This window comes from Wyeomyia smithii, chromosome 2 (assembly GCF_029784165.1).
Source record: "Wyeomyia smithii strain HCP4-BCI-WySm-NY-G18 chromosome 2, ASM2978416v1, whole genome shotgun sequence".
Lineage (NCBI taxonomy): Eukaryota > Metazoa > Arthropoda > Insecta > Diptera > Culicidae > Wyeomyia > Wyeomyia smithii.
In genome coordinates this window covers 229,282,911-229,303,185 of record NC_073695.1, presented here as the reverse complement: position 1 = coordinate 229,303,185, position 20,275 = coordinate 229,282,911, and the positions used below count along the sequence as shown (strand labels likewise).

Below are 20,275 nucleotides of genomic sequence, written 5' to 3'. Positions count from 1 at the left end.
GGCAGAATCATGCCAGTTAGGTGAACATGATAAAAAAACAGGGTCTCATGTTGACATTTCCTCAGAAACTGTTGAACAAATGAACCGGCAGACATGAAGGAGGATGATTTTCCCGGCGTGGAGCCTAATTTCCCGGTTTTCCCGTATTTTTTTCCCGGTGATTTGAAATTCCCGGCTTTTTCCCGCTTTTCCCGGTAGAGTGGCCACCCTGTAATCTCTTATTTGTAAAGATTACCCTGGCAAACACAGGTTTAGAACATCAAAGATCATAGCATTTTAACCATTTCTGTGAATTTTGGTGCATCTAGCAAAGATAACTTTCTCTAGGACTCAAATGAGTTTTCTCGTAAGCAAACGAAGAAGCAACGAGCCCGGCGAGCAAAAACTCTGCGACCTTTTGACGCCTATTCGAGCTTGCTAGCCTATTCTGGCTTGCTTGCCAAAATCACAGGAATGGTTAAAAAGCTATAATTTTTAGGAATCCCAATCCGTTCTTTCTAATACCTCTTGGAAATTCTATTACGTATAATATTCGAAGAAGTTTATGTCCTTTGAACCATCTATAGGTAGAGGTCCCAATGATATAATGGCCTAACCAGAGAAAAGTATGATTTTCTAATCTGTTAATAAATTCAATGGACCGTCAAATGATTTCATCACAACATTTGATATGTACAGATGTGTTAGCAACATATCTTAGACTCTGCCAATCATCTTGGATCATCTGTATTGACTCATAAAATCGAAAGTTATTTCATAGACCGATAATTGACGTGACGGTTGTGGTAAAATCCGTTCAACTATGTGTAACGAATAAATGTATAACTAAGCGTCCGAAAAATTTGTAACCGTTATATTTAAAGAAAATCAGTCGGTCGACTTCGTATTTTACTATCCCGCACAGTCCACCTTGAGACACTGCAAACGAAATGAGGACATTTCTTGTAGTCTTGTTCATTGCGGTTGCGGTTACTGCCGCTCAGGTGCCGGTAAGCTAGAGAACCAAATACTTAAAAAAATCTAGAAAATAACCGATGTTTTTGTTATTTTTTCTCAAATAAATAGGCCACGTGAAATGTATCGATGGACAGAAAAGCAATGGCGATAACAACTATGGGTATAATCAAGATGGACATTTCTGATACCCAGTGCACCAACCGGTATACTGGCCTCCAGCTATGTATCCGGGACCGATGTACGGACAAAATATCTATGGACAAAATGCTTATGGATATTGAAAATATTATGCTAATGAACACATTGGGGAACTAAAGCGTAAACTGCGAAAACGCAATAACTACAACTACGCGTAGAACGGCAGTTTGAATAGTCTTTTAAAATAAATAACAATATGTCTGGTCGCTATATGAAGACTACGAACTCAAACGTTCTATCGTCTTCAATTACATCACGTTGAAGGTATCAAATTTTATTTTCGGGAAATCATGAATTGTGACGAATTCGGAAAAAAATTCAACTAAACTTGTGAAATAAATTAAAAAGAAGCAAGAAAGTACGAAGATACGTGGTAATGTAAGAAACGTCCAAGTTTTTCGTACACAATTGAACCTATCCAGCAATGGATAGCGTTGCGTCAGAATAGTTTTGTTTAAAGGTTCTCCATGAAACTTTAATCAAACTAATTTTGTACTTATATCGTTATTTTAACGACTGGTAGTAATTATGCGGATAATTTTTGTTTTGGCTTTCTCAGTCCTTTTTAAAACAGAAGTACACGACAATCTAGATTAATTGCGTTGACGTTTCGGCCGTTTTGGTGGCCTTTTTCAGGGGAAATTGGTTGTGTCGTTTTTGTCTAAACTGTTGTTTTCCAACTGTCGTATTTTCAAAACGATCGTTGAATGCAACATATAAACTATTTCAAAGTGACCAACATTTGCATTTTTTTGATGAATATTAAGAGAAAGTTTTCATCATAAAACACCACAAGACTTCCGACAGTTGAAAAACAACAGTTTAGACAAAAACGACACAACTAATTTCCCTTGGAAAAGGCCACCAATACGGCCGAAACGTCGGGCCATTAATCTTCTTTTGAAAAAGACCGAGAAAGCCAAAGCAAGAATCATCCGCATTATTTTGTACTTGTAGCATGCATTAAAACCTGCAAAGTTACCCACGATAGGAGCCTCTAGATATAGGCATTACACTCAACTACAAAGTGTTAAACTATGTAAAACGAATGGATTTGTTCATTTGGATATGCATAAAATGCGATATAATGGATTGAAGAGCAGAATCGTTAGCAGAATATGAAAACATATTTAAACTTTTTACGCGGTTTGCTCTAGGTCAGTCCGAACAAAATGAGGTCCTTGCTCATAGTACTGGTTGTTGCTGTCGCAGTTTCCGTCGCTCGGACGCAGGTAAGCTAGTAATTTATATTTTATTGAGAGAGTATAGCAGAAAACCTTCCAAATTTCACAAATCTAGAATGCAGGCGAAGATTACGGTGCGGCGGAATACGAACCGGAAATATACGATCAGGGGGAGCAGGTTTATCCGGCGCGCGGATACGTTGGGCATAATACAATTATCTACGGACCGAACAGCTACGGACAAAATAGCTACGGACAGAATAGTAATGGGCAAAACAGCTATGGAATGTATGGTGATGCGCAAGTGGATTACGGGTGGCACGGCCAGGCACAAGTCGGCTACGGGTCCCCCTACGGCGGACCTTACGGTATGGCGCAGCCAGGCTACGGATCGTACGGTTTTGGTCCGGGTAGTTATGGACCCAATAACTATGGACAGAACAATTACGGCCAAAATACCTATGGGTAACATGATCACGACTGCTAAAGAATTTTAAGCATATGATGAACAGACCAAGTAATGAAACACTCTACGATTAACTAAAAAAATTGTCTGTATATCCTAACTCCCTTATTGATCATTAAAATAATATAAGAAACCATCTGAAAATAAAGGCAAAAACTATTGGTTCCATGGTCGCCATGTGAGTTCTAAACGCTATACTTTCAAAGTAACTTGCTTTCGAATTGCAAAGCTTAATTCTATGCACTCTTGTACCGTTTAACTAAGACAGATTTTTAATCAGGAACTAATTTCAATTGAATCAAAACGACGTTTTCCTGAAAATCATTTATTACAGCAAGAAAAATTGTTGGATATATCCCTTTTAAAACAATTATGAAATATACTAAACTGTTCGCATAAAACGTGAAAAACTGATTATTTGTGTATATAATTGATTATTTCTAGCACTAGTATAAAGTGTGACTGCTATGCATTTCATACCTTTTTGAATCGATGTCGTATTTAAAGAGCTCACACTGTTCGTCAATCCAAACAAAATGCTTTTTTTTCTAAAAGTACTGGTTATAGCTGTTGCGGTTGCCGCCGTTCAAGCGCAGGTAAACTAGCGATCCATTTTTTCTTTAATAAAACTGATGTATACTTTTTCACTTCTCAAAATCACAAAAAATTATAGAAATTAAGCAATTATTACAAAAGACCCGAGCTTTATCCGCGCAGAAATATGGAAAATACTGTTATTCTCTATGGACCTAATAGCTACGGGCAGAATAGCTATGGATTAAACAGCCGGGGGTTAAATAGTGACTGGCAAGCTGGCTCCAGAAAGGACGGTTATGGACGGAATAGTTACGGACAGCAAGTTTACGGGCGGCGTATCTACGAACAGCCTGGCGAATGATGGTGAGAATAATAAATCAGGAAAAATGATTTGAAAAAAAAAAATTGATTTTTGAACTGAGCAGTAACTACTCAACAATATATGATCAAAAAATGTCTACCTGACAAATTTTATTTGTAGATTTTAAACAATCACGATCAATAAATAGATAGAAAATACGAAGTTTAAACTCTTCTTAGTGTTCACATAGTTCGAATAAATTTAGAAACATTTGTACTGAATAGAGTATTTTTTAATGATAAAAAGACAAATTCCAAAATGGGAAAGATTGATTATAACTTCAAGTGCTCAACATTACAAACCAGCTGGTCTTTCGAAAGCTTGTGAATAATTTGAATAAACTGTTTTGGGTCGCATTAAGAAACATAAAACTGTTGAAAATATGGTAACGCTAAATTAACAAAATGTTGTTTATAAAATAATCGTTAATGGATAAAGAGAAAAAGATAGGGGATAAGAATCATCCCCGAATCAATTTTTTTAAGTAGCATAATTTTCAAAGCATGTAAAAATAATTTAATTCAATAGGACAAGGAGATTATGAGATATACGAAACAATCAATAAAAATGTTTTCGAAACTTAGTTTATAACTGAATATGATCATGAAATATTCTTTATTTCATCCTTGAGCTACATTACCACAATTTCACGCATAATCTAAAAGACATGGGCGGCTTCGCCATCTGCCATAAGCCATACTCCGTGTTTCACAATTTCTACTCCCAAATTTCAAATGTCACACCGTCCGGTCCGTCCGACTGTAAACAACAAGCCATTCTTCGTAGCGCGACAGTGCGCGGCGGTAGCAGCAGCGGCGGCGGCCGTGGCAATTGCCATCAATTACACGACGGAATTTGTTTACGTTTTCAAGTACCTACGCTGATGAGGCAGTCGTGCATTTTATTTTTTCGGTTCGCCTAATTACAACCATATGCTGGATGAAGACAGACTTGTAGTAGAACGCAGCATACGCGGTGATGCTCGCTTTGTACGGCTGTCGAAATTTGATTTTCGAGATCACGCAGCAGCACTATTCTGGGCTACCAATCAGAGATTGAAACAGAGAGCAACAACCGGTGCGGCCAATTATGGACATTGGCTTTTTCTGGTATCATCAAAAGAATAATTGAAACTGACAACAATTTCCAAACAACTTTAGAGAACCTACTCCTAGATCAGCAAAAGTTCCGCAAAACCCACAGCGACAAGCAGCGGCCTGATTTTTCTCTTGAGCTCGACTTGCATCATCATTTTCATCGTCAGTCATAGAGGCGTTATTATTATGATGTTGCATCATCTCGGTCCCCGCCAGATGGAGCTGATTGCGTCGCGCGTCGCTCTCGGGTTCTCTTCTATACAACCAGCCAGCCAGCCGACCGACCCCGGGTGCCCCGTTTTCTGGGCCCGTCCGTTCGCCCGCCATTTGATCGGTCGGTCGCCAGTCCGCCAACCGCGACTGACTAGTGGCTCTGTCGAACTGAGTAGCAATACCCATTTTAAACAATGAATAATAAATATTTTGCAGAACCGCAACATATCGGGGCCAGGTTCGTGTGTATAGCAGCATGAAAAACATATATAGTGGCAGATTTTTTTTTCTTCTCGCATATTGTTTGTTGCCATTAAACGAAAATTGATTCTGGTGTCGCTCGAACGAAATCGATTTCCTCCACACTGGAGAGAATTGATGCAACCACTTTGCTAGTGTGCTGGGTGCATGATTTATAGCTGATGTTTTTCCGAAGAAGTCAACTTGTTTAATAGCAGATTTCTAATTTTTATTTACTCAAACAACGATGATTAGATTTATAGCAAACAAATTTAAAACGGGAATGACTTCTTTTGAGGTACTAAAATGCATGATAATTGATTAGATGCAGCTTTGTAGAGAATCACAAGTTCAGCACCGACACCAGTGGTAGTAGCAGTTAGTAAATACTCAGCAATCAACCCCATGGCAGTAACACGGCTGATTTATCTTATGATTCTGGGAACCGCAATGCTTTGAATACTTCCGACTACATCTCGCGATTCGAGGAAAAAAGACGTTGCAGAGCTGCGGCTGGAATTTCGTTGATCCGCTCGTAAACTGATCAACTTCTGGAAAACGTGCTAAATTTTTTTTTTAATTTTTCAGAGAAAAGGCATCTAAAGTCGGTACAACTTTGGAAAATAGTCAAAACACCGATACGGATCAGATTGGGTAATTTTTCTTAAAACAAAAGGTAATTGTTATGGATCGTTTGATTTGTTTAGAAACTAGCGAATCGGTTCTTTTACAAAACGATGATTTGCAGTTCCATTCTGCTCATCTTGGTTATTGCTGAACAAGCCGACGAGGACCCAATAACGTCGGAAGCCTTGACGACTATTTCCCAAACCACATTATGTTCATTATGTGCCACAGGTAAGCTGGGCTCTTTGTGCTGGGTTCAAGACCTGTGAACCACTTAATTTTCAAAACAAATTTTCAGTAGTTATTAAAAGGTGTTCATGACTCTAGAATCATTCAACCAAACTTCCTGCTGTCAACGCGTGAATTGTGTAATATTGATCATATATTTCTATGATTCTGTGCTTGTTGGCTAAAGAATCAAAAACAACTTACGAATAAGATGTATTATAATAAAAAATTAAACTTTCAATTTATTTTGTTCGGCTTTTAAAGTGACACTTTCCACGCTTGGGCTACTTTCTTGTTGTCATCAAAATTTTTCAAAAAAATTTTTTTTTTGTATTTTACACAACAATGACTATTTTTCTTCACACTTGCAATACATTGAAATATTAGGCACGCAATTGGAGCAAAAAAAGAGAAATTGCTCTGTGAGAATCTATGCCAAACGCAGGAACAGCTTGCTCCAGTGTTGGGAGTTACCCGCTAAACCATTTTCAAGCGATTGCTTGAAATGATTTAAAAAACAAGCAACTTAGATTTCTTATGGTTTGAAGTTGAGCGACGATGACCGTCGTGTTTTCGCCTGTGAATAACTACTACAGCGGCAAAAAAGGAATGGCTTTCTTCATCGCATCGTGACGGGTGACGGAAAATGAATTTCTTGCAGAAATCCAAAGAAAGGGTATCGACTTCATTTGATGCGAATAATTCGAGTATTGCACAAAAAACGGCCACAAAAAAGTGATTCTGCTTTATGTTAACGCTCGGCCTCATACTGCCAATGTCGCTAAAAGTAGGAGGGTGGCATCCGCATGACGTTGGTACGGTATTCCCATATTTCACTAGCTGGACCCGGCAAACGTTGTTTTGCATTTAACGAAATTTTGTGATATAATAATAAACGTGAGTAACCAGAAATTATTTCTGAGGCGAAAAGGGGTTAAATCTTGAAAAGCAATAAAATGAATTGGACATTGATTATTTTCACTTAATTTGAACATGTCCCAAACATGCCGGAAGTGACATAAATAGAGATTCCGGAAGATAAAATTCCGGAATAAAAATTAAAAACGTATAATCGAGTCCGACCTGTACAGTCAAACCTGTTTCTGTGCGACTTTTTTTTATGCGGTTATTTTATTTGTGCGACTTTTTCTGTGCGAATTTATTTTGTGTGGTATATGAAAAAGAACCACGATAAAATTTTAAATTCGATCATTTATAATAGGATTTTTTTTTTCTTCATTCTGTGCCGAACACGCATCAGTACTGGACGTGTTTGGTGATCGGTCCGATAGAGTATAAAACAAAAGACGTGTGAACAAGTGTTGGCATTGTTTGCCTGGTCAAGTGAAATAAATCCGGGTTCAAGGTCGTGCCTTTGTGCAACTGTTTCGCATCGTGACTGCCAGCTGGTGCGTAAGCCGATTTGGCTGCTGGCTGGATTGTGCTACAGCAGTGGACGAGACACAAACGAGGAAAAAGAAGAAGCCATCAGTGTCAGCGAGTTGTATCGCTGTGTGGAGTGATCTCACACCTGGCTCGCTGCTGGTGGCTGTTTGGTGCTGCTGTATTGGTGCTGCTGGCTGTAACGGCTGCTACTTCGAACGATCGGACAACCAACCTTACTGGAAGGGAGAAATAAAAAGGTACGTGTTCTTGTCAGCGCTAGTGCGCTAGACTTAGCGCGATGGATGTAGATCCCTCGCCTCCCGCGCCACCATCCCCGAACCCCTCTGACCCTGACCCTTCTGTTACCCCCTCCCCTGTTCATTCTTCAGTCCCCCCTCGCCCCAGGCTTTACCCAGACGGAGCCCAGGGCAGCTATACTGTTTATTTTCGGCCAAAGGCAGGACCGAAATCGAAAAAGTTGAACCTCTTGCAGATTTCTAAAGACCTGACGAAGGAGTACAAGGGCGTGACCGAAATTTCCAAGGTCCGGCCTAACAAGCTCCGTGTCGTGGTCGGTAACCTGAAAGAGGCCAACGATATAGCTTGCTCTGAGCTCTTCACACGCGAGTATCGCGTTTACATACCCGCACGAGACGTGGAGATCGACGGTGTCATAACCGATTCGAGTCTGTCCGTCGAGTGTATACTGCAAAGTGCCAAAGGGTGCTTTAAGAACAAAACGTGTCCCGAAGTAAAGGTGCTCGACTGCAAGCAATTGCGGTCAGCATCGATCATCGGTGGCAAAACAGTATACACTCCGTCAGACTCGTTTCGAGTTACGTTCGCCGGGTCTGCACTACCAAGCCACGTCTCGATCCACCGGGTTCGTCTCCCTGTGAGGCTCTACGTGCCCCGCGTCATGAACTGCCTGAATTGCAAGCAGTTAGGCCATACAGCCGCCTACTGCTGCAATAAGGCACGTTGTGGCAAGTGTGGGGAGTCTCATGCGGAAGATTCTTGCAGTGTTAACGCTGAAAAGTGTATTCACTGCGGAGAAAATCTGCATGAGCTCTCGACATGTGCGGTGTACATGCAGCGCAGGGATAAAATAAAACGGTCTCTCAAAGAGCGTTCAAAGCGTTCCTACGCTGACATGCTGAAAAAGACCGTTACCACTTCTCCCGTTACTTCGAACCCCTTCGATCTGTTGTCCTCTGATGAAACCGATTCTGACGATTCACCAGCGGGAGCATCTTACGCCAATCCTGGGGAGTCTAGAAAGAGGAAAAATATTTCCTCTCCTAAACTTCCCAGAAAAGGTCCTAAGATTTCTCAAAGTGAAATGAAAGTTACAAACAAACCAAACAGTGCTGCGGAAAAACCGAAGCAAACTCCTCCTGGGCTGGCAAATTTAAAGTCCCAGAAGGAGTTCCCAGCACTGCCAGGAACATCTAAAACCCCAGTTGCTCCTTTTACACTCCCAGTTGATGAAACAAACTCTGGATTAGTGAAATTTTCTGACATTGTGGACTGGATTTTTGAAACTTTCAATGTACCCGATCCAATTAAAATTTTTCTTACAGCATTCCTCCCAACAGTTAGATCATTTTTGAAGCAGTTGACTGCCCAATGGCCTCTCCTTGCAGCGATTGTATCCTTCGATGCCTAATTCAACTGCGTATATGAAGGATTCTATCTCTGTCTTACAGTGGAATTGTAGAAGTATTTTACCAAAAATTGATTCGTTTAAAGTTTTGATAAATAAAAACAAATGCGATGCATTTTCCCTTTGTGAAACTTGGCTTACTTCAAATATTGATCTCAACTTCCATGATTTTAATATTATTCGCCTTGATCGAGACACCCCATATGGAGGAGTACTTTTAGGGATTAAAAAGTGCTATTCTATCTATCGTATTAACCTCCCCTCGATTCCAGGCATCGAAGTTGTCGCATGTCAAATGACAATACAAGGTAAAGAGCTTTGTATTGCCTCAATATATATTCCCCCCAGTGCACAGGTTGGGCAACGGCTGCTCTTTGATTTAATAGAACTTCTTCCCTCGCCACGTTTGATTTTGGGAGACTTCAACTCTCATGGCGTGGCTTGGGGTTCCCCATACAATGATAACCGCTCCTCTTTAATCTATAACCTTTGCGATGACTTCGACATGACTATTTTAAACAACGGTGAAATGACACGTATCCCGAAACCTCCAGCGCGCCCAAGCGCTTTGGATCTATCCTTATGTTCGACGTCGCTACGGTTGGATTGCACATGGAAGGTAATCCTCGATCCTCACGGTAGCGACCATCTGCCTATTCTTATTTCAATTACTAACGGGTCAACTCGCATGCGACCAATTGACATTCCGTATGACCTCACACGAAATGTCGATTGGAAGTTATACGAGGAAATGATTTCAAAAGCGGTCGAGTCGATTCAACATCATTCACCACTTGAAGAATACAACCTCCTCGCGGGCTTGATTCTCGACGCCGCGTTGCAAGCCCAAACGAAGAAATATCCCGGCGTAACGATCAAAGAACGGCCTCCCACTCCGTGGTGGGACCAAGAGTGCTCCGATGTCTACACGCAAAGATCCGACGCGTTTAAGGCCTACCAGACGGGAGGTATACCTGGCGACTATTTACGGTATTCGGAGCTTGATACCAAGCTTAAAAGCTTGGCTAAAGCAAAGAAACGTGGATATTGGCGTCGGTTCGTGAACGAGACGTCGAGGGAGACATCGATGAGCACTCTTTGGAACACAGCCCGAAGAATGCAGAATCGCGTAACGGTCAACGAAAGCGAGGAGTCTTCAAGTAGGTGGATATTTGATTTTGCCAGGAAAGTATGTCCGGACTCTGTTCCTGAGCAAAATATTGTTCGCGATGCGTCTCCGGGCCACGACGCGATAGAATCACCTTTTACGATGGCAGAATTTTCAGTTGCCCTCCTGTCCTGTAACAATAACGCGCCTGGATTAGATAGAATCAAATTCAACTTGTTGAAGAATCTACCCGGCAATGCCAAGAGGCGCTTGTTGAACTTGTTCAATAAGTTCCTGGAGCAAAACATTGTACCGCAGGATTGGAGGCAAGTGAAGGTGATCGCCATCCAAAAACCAGGGAAACCAGCTTCTAATCACAACTCTTATAGGCCGATTGCAATGCTATCCTGTATCCGGAAATTGATGGAAAAAATGATACTCCGTCGTTTAGACCACTGGGTCGAATCAAATGGTCTACTATCAGAAACTCAATTTGGCTTCCGCCGTGCCAAAGGGACGAATGATTGTCTTGCGTTGCTTTCAACAGATATTCAGCTGGCGTATGCTCGTAAAGAACAAATGGCGTCTGCGTTCTTGGACATTAAGGGGGCTTTTGATTCCGTTTCTATTGACATTCTTTCGGGTAAACTTCACCGACAAGGATTTTCTCCAATTTTGAACAATTTTTTGCACAATTTGTTGTCCGAAAAGCACATGCATTTTACGCATGGCGATTTGGCAACTTTTCGCATTAGCTACATGGGTCTTCCCCAGGGCTCATGTTTAAGCCCCCTTCTTTACAACTTTTATGTAAATGACATCGACGAATGTCTGGCAAATTCATGCACGATAAGACAACTTGCAGACGAAGGTGTAATCTCTGTTACAGGAGCCAAAGCTGCCGATTTGCAAGGACCATTGCAAGATACCTTGGACAATTTGTCTGCTTGGGCTTTACAGCTAGGTATCGAATTCTCTCCGGAGAAGACTGAGATAGTAGTTTTTTCTAGGAAGCATGAACCTGCTCAGCTTCAAACACAATTAATGGGTAAAACGATTTCTCAGGTTTTGGTACACAAATATCTTGGTGTCTGGTTCGACTCTAAAGGCACCTGGGGTTGTCACGTGAGGTATCTGATGAAAAAATGTCAACAAAGAGTGAATTTTCTTCGTACAATAACCGGACAATGGTGGGGAGCCCATCCAGGAGACCTTATAAGGCTTTACCAAACAACGATATTGTCTGTTATTGAATACGGGTGTTTCTGCTTCCGCTCCGCAGCAAACACACATTTGATCAAACTGGAGCGAATACAATATCGTTGTTTGCGTATCGCCTTGGGTTGCATGCAGTCGACCCATACGATGAGTTTGGAGGTTTTAGCTGGAGTACTACCATTGAAAAACCGCTTCTGGAGCCTGTCTTCTCGTATTCTAATCAAATGTGAGGTCTTGAACCGTCCCGTGATTGAAAATTTTGAAAGGTTAATCGAACTTCATTCTCAAACCCGTTTTATGACATTGTATTTCAATCACATGTCCCAAAATATTAACCCTTCTTCGAATATTCCAAATCGTGTCGACTTATCAAATACTTCTGATTCTACTGTGTTTTTCGATACATCCATGATAGAAGAAACTCGTGGAATCCCGGATCATTTACGCGTGCAGCAGATCCCTAAAATTTTTTCCAATAAATTTCGAAACATCAACTGCGACAATATGTACTACACTGACGGATCACTTCTTGATGGGTCCACTGGCTTCGGTATCTTCAATAACAATTTAACCGTCTCCCATAAGCTCGATAATCCTGCTTCTGTTTACGTCGCAGAATTAGCTGCAATTCAGTACACCCTAGGGATTATCAAAAAATGCCCACGGACCATTATTTCATCTTTACGGACAGTCTCAGTTCCATTGAGGCTCTCCGATCGATGAAAGATGTTAAGCACTCTCCGTATTTCCTGGGGAAAATACGGGAACATCTGAGTGCTTTATCCGAAAAATCTACTCAGATTACCTTAGCGTGGGTCCCTTCTCACTGCTCGATACCGGGTAATGAGAAAGCGGACTCTTTGGCTAAGGTGGGCGCAACAAACGGTGATATTTATGAAAGACCAATTGCCTTTAATGAATTTTTCGCACTTGTACGTCAGAATACGATCATCAGTTGGCAAAATGCTTGGACCAGAGGGGAATTGGGAAGGTGGTTACATTCCATAATCCCCAAATTATCGACGAACCCGTGGTTCAAGGGGTTGGATGTAGGTCGGGATTTCATTTGCGTGATGTCCCGGCTTATGTCCAATCACTATAGATTTGACGCGCTCCTCCGTCGTGTTGGGCTCGGGGAAAGTGGTATCTGTGCCTGTGGTGAAGGTTATCACGACATAGAGCATGTGGTTTGGTCATGCCCTGTACACCGTGACGCCAGGTCTAAATTAATAGCTTCCCTGCAGGCCGAGGGTAGACAGCCGGCTGTTCCTGTTCGTGATGTCTTGGCGAGCCGTGACCTATCCTACATGTCCCTTATATACGTTTTCCTGAAATCCATCCACGCCCCAGTCTAGTCCCGTTCCCCTCCGTCTACACCCAACAAAACGACAAGAACACGTTTGAACCTTAAGCACAAAACCAGCAACCAGACCCCGCACAATAGAACCAGGACCCAAGGACTACGAGCCTCTGTCCCAACTCACGACATCGTGGCTCAGCAGAACGAATCCATACATGCCATTCGACGATTATCAGACGACCATTGAACAACAAAACACTGATTGGAAATCCCATGCTAGTTTTAAGTTAGACTTAATTTCAGCTCGTAGTCGGCAGCGAGGATAAAAAATTTGCTTTAGTTTTTAAGTCATCAGATATAATTGGCGCCGTTAAACATTAAATTGTATTTGTGCCGTGTCAAATAAATGTTATGTGAAGAAAAAAAAAATAGGATTTTTTTTTCTATTTCAAATATGGCATTCTTTCACAACTTTTGAACCACGTGTTCAATCATTATAATTCATCAGTTAACCCTTAACTAGCCCGTTTATCTGATAGCAGTATTGTTCAAATCGGTACTGTAGTTTCTGAGATAATGAAGTTTCGTGATTTTCACATTTTGGTACATTGCAGACGAAGTTTCAGCCCGATTATAGTAAAATTCGATAGGGTGTTATGAGGCAGCTGGACCTTCCATTTGACACTAATTTTGTGACAATCGGTTCAGCCATCTCTGAGAAAAGTGAGTGAAATTAATTGGTCTTCGGAATGCTTCTTTTCAAAACTGGATTTCACATTTTTGAACATAACAGGCAAAGTAATATTCCGATTGCAAATCAAATCAAAAGAGTCTTATGGGGCAACTAGGCCTTCCATTTGCCACTGATTTTATGAAAATCGGTCCACCCATCTCTGAGAAACATGAATGAGATTAGACAGTCTCCAGAACACGTTTCTTTCCATAACTTTTGAACCACATGTCCAATCTTTATAAAATTTAAAAGTTAAGGGTTTTTTAGGTAGCCCATTCATTTAAAAACGATTTTGTTAAAATCGGTTGTGTAGTTTTTGACTTAATGAACTTCCGGGATTTTCACATTATGATAAATAACGTACAAACTAAAATCTGATTACAATAAAATTTAATAGGGTTTTATGGGGCAACTAGACCTTTCATTTGAGAATAACTTTATGAAAATCGATCCAGCTATCTCTGAGAAAATCGAGTGAGATTAAAAAGTTGCACATACACACAGACAGACACATACACACACGTTTGCGGGATACTGGCAATCCAAAGCTGTCGGTCGTCAAACTATCAGAGTGAAAAGAGCTTTCCACTGCATTACACTGCGCACAGAGATGCGATCAGCATCATATCTGATACCAACTATACAACAAGTTGTCCTTTTGAGTACAAATCAATAATTGATTGAAGAGCACACAAAGACACACACACTACGCTTATAATCAAAATTTTTGTTATAAATTCAATAAATGAAAGAATAATTCAACCCTTTTTTTGTAATTCAAAATTTAATATATATTTTAATTTTTTGACGAAAATATTTCCGGCCATCGCACACACAGACACACACACACTACGCTTATAATCAAAATTTTTGTTATAAATTCAATAAATGAAAGAATAATTCAACCCTTTTTTTGTAATTCAAAATTTAATATTTATTTTAATTTTTTGACGAAAATATTTCCGGCCATTTTCTCGGTTCCGCTATTTGACTATTTTCCAGTAACCCGCAATCAACATGTTGAATTGAATGTTGTTATTGACTTTTATTAAATGCAACAATGCAAGTATTGTCATAATCAGTCGTATGTAGTTTTACGTCAAGTTTTGGTCGTGGCTTTGCTCATAATTTTTCTTTTATTTACTAAAGGAAGTACCGCTGCACCTACCGCTGACGCTACTACCACCACTACAGCTACTGGTACCCGCTGCGGCTACCGCTGCTGGCACTCTAAAATATTAACTCTTCAATCAATTATTGATTTGTACTCAAAAGGACAACTTGTTGTATAGTTGGTATCAGATATGATGCTGATCGCATCTCTGTGCGCAGTGTAATGCAGTGGAAAGCTCTTTTCACTCTGAAAGTTTGACGACCGACAGCTTTGGATTGCCAGTATCCCGCAAACGTTGTTTTGTTCGCTAATATAAGGCAGAGCTTTTCACTGAAGGAAGTTACTGGCCAATGCACCTACCGCTGATGCTGTCGCTACCACACAAAAACAATTTTTTACTATAGGAAGAAATAGTGCCGATGCACCTACCGCTGCGCCGCTACCTTTACCGCTCACGCAACTGCTATACGCTGTCGCTACTGCTGCAGAGTTCGGAAAAAAAGACAGAACTGTGTGAAGGCGAATAATAGGAGCATTCAGAGAACAACAGTTCCAGCTATGTCAATCTATTCTATCCCTCATACAGCATACTCTGACAAAAACTTTTTACCGTGCCGATAGCGGTGTGAATCTCTCGTTGGCTCAAATATCAACTACTTTGCGCTTGCTTGACTGAAGTCTCTGTTCAAAATTCTATCAATTCGCTGGATTGATAGTGATTTTCCAATTCCTGGTGCTGAAATAACTTGCCATTGCTTTCTTGTTAAATGGTTTTATAGTAACACAAATTTAAAGAATCATGCTTCATCCTGTAGAGCACTGAATGCTTGCTGTAGCCTGAGGAAACTAAATAGGCGCTATAAATTTGATATCATTCATTACTTTGTTGAATGAATGAATGGCAAAGCATGACAAAAAGTAACACCAGCCGAATCAAACGTGAAATTTGGGGTAAGGGTAACTGGATTCAATTCAGTATCACTGCAAAGGCTGAGAGTGAGTGTACAGTTAGCTTCATTTCAGGCGTATTCCAAGCATTGAATGTGAGATTTCGGAGCTCTGTACTGCTGCTACCCGCTACTATTTAGTTGGTACCGTCCTAGTGGTCATCCACTAGTAAACTGATTAGTGTGAGCAGAAGCAGGCTCTTATATAGCCTAAAAAATACATTTCCGGCTTAATAGGTGTACAATTGTGTCGACCGTGTTAGAGAATGCAAGCATTGAGCGAGCAATTAGAGGTCGTAGCTTCGCGCTCTGTCACTTACCACGGTGATACAACCTTTTCTTTTCGTCGCAGTCGTGAAGATGCAGAGGTGAACTCGGTCTCTGACAACAACGGTTGTTACACCTCCCTCCTTTCAACATCCTTAGGGTTAGGGTAAGCTAACGATCGTAAGGACGTGGCGCCGTTATCAATTTAACAAGGCGGTAGCTACTGAAATGTTGTACACTGAATATGGCAAACGAATGCCATGTAGCCATATACTCGGTTCCTTGTGCCACTACACTAGCTTAGACCGATCTCGGAGAAGCAAGCTCAACAATTTTGTCTTTGACGTAGTTTTGACAGAATTTGTAGTATTAAAGTCACTTTTTCTTCGATCGACATCAATTCGTTCGATGTTTTAACACGCCTTTTTTGGAAGTTACTCTTGAGTAAAAATACTACAAGGCCTAGGGATGTATGAAATGATGACGTGGGACCAAACATTGTAATTAGGGGATTTTTTATTACAAAATATACAAAGTCTGCAGACAGAATCAATGTATTTGCTCAGCGACTGTACGTATTTTTGATTTCAGCCTCCTCTGGAAATCAATTTTTGAAATATATTCAACAACACTCGAAAGAATATCGTTTATATCTGACGATATTATGCATGTAGTATTTTTGTATGCAAACAACATGTATTTAACAAGGCACAAGCATATCGTGCTTGTTGAAAAAGCACTAAGAATTTCTCGTAATGCGTCAAAATTAACTCTATATCCTCAAAAACCACATCCAACATTACTTACGTTATCATAATGAATGGTTTTGTCTTATTTAACTCTGATTGAATCAAACCTATAGTATACTTTCAAAATAATATGGTTCATTAATTGGCAAACATAAGAAGATATTTTAAACAAAATTATTAACAAGTTCCAGCAAAAAATCGTAGCAATCCACAATTACATTTTTGTTTTTTGCTTGACAATTTTTTCATTAGCTTACAATCGCATTCGCTGTATTACGAAGACAGCTAATATACGTTTATTATGGTAAAGCTTAGAATAATAATATATCATCTAACAATTTTGAAATGTAAAAAAGAGATTCTGAATGAATCTTAGTAAATAAACAAAAAATTCACAAGCATTCGCAGGCTCTTGCTCTTTTATAAATGTATATATTTAGGAATTTTCTCTTTCGATACTATTTGGTCACGATTAATAGGTGAATATAGTGGTCCCCGTGGCTCTGTGGTTAGCGATGTCGGTCAGCTAGCTCTCCCACACGGTTGTGATATCGGGTTCGATTCCCGATAGAGTCGAGGATCTTTTCGAGCTGGAAATTTTCTCGACTCAGCACTGGGGCACGGTGTATCGTTGTACTTATCCTACACATACAAAATGTGCCAAAACAATATCGATAACGAATTCTCTCAACTAATATAGTTGATCGAGACCGCTATTAGCCCCAAGGCTAAGCGTGCGATATTGTATTAGGTGAATATCGAAGATAAAATTAAATAAATATTTGTTGCAACAATTTACAATTCTTGTTGAGTAATTCATGGTAATCATATTAATGAGATAAACTTTCAATCATCATCAAAAGCAGCATTGCAGTTTTTTCTCGATTGCACACGTATAGAAATGAACGAACAAAACTGTACCACTGCAATACGAATAGTACCGCTGCAGTACGAATAGAAGTGTACCGCTGGAATGTACGAATAGAAGAGTACCGCTGCAATCATAGACGACGAGAGACCTGCGGCTCTTTACTCCACTGGTACTGTTGCTTTTACTGGCATATTTTCTTTCAAGACATCAGTTTTTATTACGTTCTGAAACCAGGCTAAGAAATTGTTCAAAAATGGGGGTTGTTTCAAACTTTCTGAAAAAATTTTACTTTCGAGACATTATATAAGTCTAAGCTCATGGAAGCAAAAACAAATTGACCTATTGGGACGGGGAGACTCTTTTAATTTTTATTTCGATATTGATACAGATAATATCACAGGGAACGGATGGTGTCCATTCACGTCGTCTGTGCTAGGAATGCCGGCATGTAATTGGTTCATTATTCGTGTAAATTTGTTATTGAACCTTTTCATCAATTTCACCGCTTAGCAATTAAATTAGAGTGATAACTAGCATATTACAAAATTGTTATACATTTTATCTATCCAACAACATATTGGTTATTGTTATCCATTATGTGGTTACGCTGTTATTAACGTTTGAAATCTGACGCAACATTTGCCAGTTTCATTTCTAATTTTACAGAATGCATCCCAGTATAGTAAACAAAGACGTAGTCCCACGTCAAAAATATTACCGGTAACGAAAAATACAACGTTTCGTAATAACGAATACATTTTGTTTCTTTTCCTTCAGACAAAAAGTGGTTACATTTCTTTTCAACATTGCAAAATCATTGATCAGGCATCTTACTACAAAATATTGATCACAAAACTTTTGCTCTTTGCTTTTCTTCCTCAGGATATCTTTTGGATAAAATTAAACATATTTAAGGGAAAAGCTTCACTAACACAGCGAATCCATGCAAAAAAGTCTTAGATCTTTTTAATTTTTCAATATCAGCACCATTCGTCTCCATTGAAAAAAGTTACTGCAATGCTCTAATTCTATCTGACATTACATTTTAAAAATAAAAAATACCTCCATCAAAATAAGATATTAAACGCCACATATTCTGAGGAATCTAACAAAAAATCAAATATTAGGTTCTTCTAGGTTTTGAATGTTCTAAAACAGCAAAATCGCATAGTTATTGTAGTTTAAAGTACAATTTAGCCATTTTTTCTTGAAGGACTCATTAATCATTTTCATCTTGACACCAAAAAATTCAAAACTAGTCGATCAGCTCAAAAGTTGACTTATTTTGAAAATTGAAACTTTTGAAAAAAGTTGAATTTTTGGGCCACTCTGTTTCAGAAGTGTCACCATGAGGATAAACCAAAAAACGGGTCCATGACATCGCTTAAAAATTTTTTTTCCTGGTCGACATAAGCGGTAAAAGGCTCAAACTGGAAAAAAAATTTAAAGATTATAGCCTGTGAATTTTGGTTCCCCTAGTGAATAAAAGAGTATTAAGTAGGCCGCAGAGTAATTGCTCGTTGGATTCGTCACTTCTACGTTTGCTTACGGAAAAACTCCTTTAAGTCTCTGGAAAAGGTGTCTTTACTAGGGACACCAAAATGTACAGGAATGGTTCAAAGCTATGATCATTCATTTTTTCAGATTGAGCGTCCTAATCTCCGAGCGTCTCCATTGAAACAGTGATTAATTTTGTTCAAGCACCATAAGCCGGAATGAGATTGTGCCATCCAACCCGTGACTTTCCAGCCATCTCCTATGGGTCAGAAGACTAATATTTCTTGGTTAAGTATTCGAGGAAACCTATTTAGGAAAGATTGGTCTTTTGGTCGCTATGAGCTGGCAGACAAACAATTGGTTTGTATGGTACAATCTTACCCCCACTATACAGGTCTTCTTTCGAAAACGCAATGCTTTAATATGTTATTTGATGTTGCATTTGAAAATTTACCGTATAGGTAAAGACGCAACATGGTTAAAAAACAAAAACCAAAAAAAAAAACATTTTAATTTCATTGGAGAAAAATTTGGCACTTCAGAGAAATTGATAATTTCTTAAGATGCTTTGCAGCAAAATGTGAATAAAAAAATACATGTTGTATAACAGCCTCACTATACATCCTCGATCTTCTCTACAACGACTTTTTCGATTTGAACATTTTTGGCTATGCATGAAGGTGACTGTTCTTCAGATATTCTCCTTTTGTGAATTGTAAATTCAAAGATGTTTAGTGGAACTATTGCGGGAACAAAATCGTCTAACCGACTAATTAACAGTTGAATCACCAGACAAATTGAATGCAAAGGGAAAACTAGTAGTCACTTTCTGCTGCATTATGGAAACTTTATATAAAAAGGATATTTTTTTGGTTGCCGCGGCGGTAATTTTCTTCATCCGGTTTTTTAGTACAAAACATTTAGCCTAAATAAATCCATTCACAATTGAACTAGCACTTTCCGTCGTGGACCACCATAAGCTTGGACATCCCGGTTCCGTCGGCCATGGCTGCGCACTGCAACGTCTGCCGGTTAGCGTAAGTGGTCCCATCGCTCCCGCAAACCGGTGCATCGTGTATCGGACTAATGCAGATGATGTCCTGAATCTGGTGTATGGACTGCTTGCTTAGCGCCGCCAACAACCGGTACAAATCGTCCAACTTAGAATCCACGTCCCGTTTGGTAAACCAACTGCCGCGCACTGGTCCTGGCTGAAGGCCGGTTACTACGAACAGGGTTACCAGCAGTGCAGTTGCGGAGATTGCTTTCATACTCGAGGTTTGTGTGTGTGTGCGTCAAGACACGGAATGG

At 39.8% G+C, this 20,275-nt stretch overlaps 2 protein-coding genes and 2 long non-coding RNA genes across 6 annotated transcripts in view; 3 read left to right on the top strand and 1 right to left on the bottom strand.

Moving 5' to 3' along the window:
* Positions 1-20,275, bottom strand: part of LOC129723857 (neurogenic protein mastermind) — a 269,520-nt gene that overhangs the window by 130,425 nt on the left and 118,820 nt on the right. The window lies entirely within an intron of this gene.
* On the top strand, positions 2,257-2,995 carry LOC129723864 (uncharacterized). The gene is made up of 2 exons (XM_055678329.1): positions 2,257-2,387; positions 2,455-2,995. The coding sequence occupies exons 1-2, from the start codon at positions 2,328-2,330 to the stop codon at positions 2,806-2,808; spliced, it is 414 nt and encodes a 137-aa protein (XP_055534304.1). The 5' UTR covers positions 2,257-2,327; the 3' UTR covers positions 2,809-2,995.
* LOC129723866 (uncharacterized) lies at positions 3,295-3,865 on the top strand. The gene is made up of 2 exons (XR_008727830.1): positions 3,295-3,401; positions 3,479-3,865. It is a non-coding gene; the product is annotated as an uncharacterized LOC129723866 (long non-coding RNA).
* Positions 5,650-6,349, top strand: LOC129723867 (uncharacterized). Its single transcript, XR_008727831.1, has 3 exons — positions 5,650-5,929; positions 6,002-6,111; positions 6,179-6,349. It is a non-coding gene; the product is annotated as an uncharacterized LOC129723867 (long non-coding RNA).

Bases quoted from the DNA above. Each gene is read 5' to 3' on its own strand.
- LOC129723864 (XM_055678329.1), top strand. From the start codon at position 2,328: ATGAGGTCCTTGCTCATAGTACTGGTTGTTGCTGTCGCAGTTTCCGTC. The intron at 2,388-2,454 runs GTAAGCTAGTAA...TCACAAATCTAG, and splicing joins TTTCCGTCGCTCGGACGCAG to AATGCAGGCGAAGATTACGG.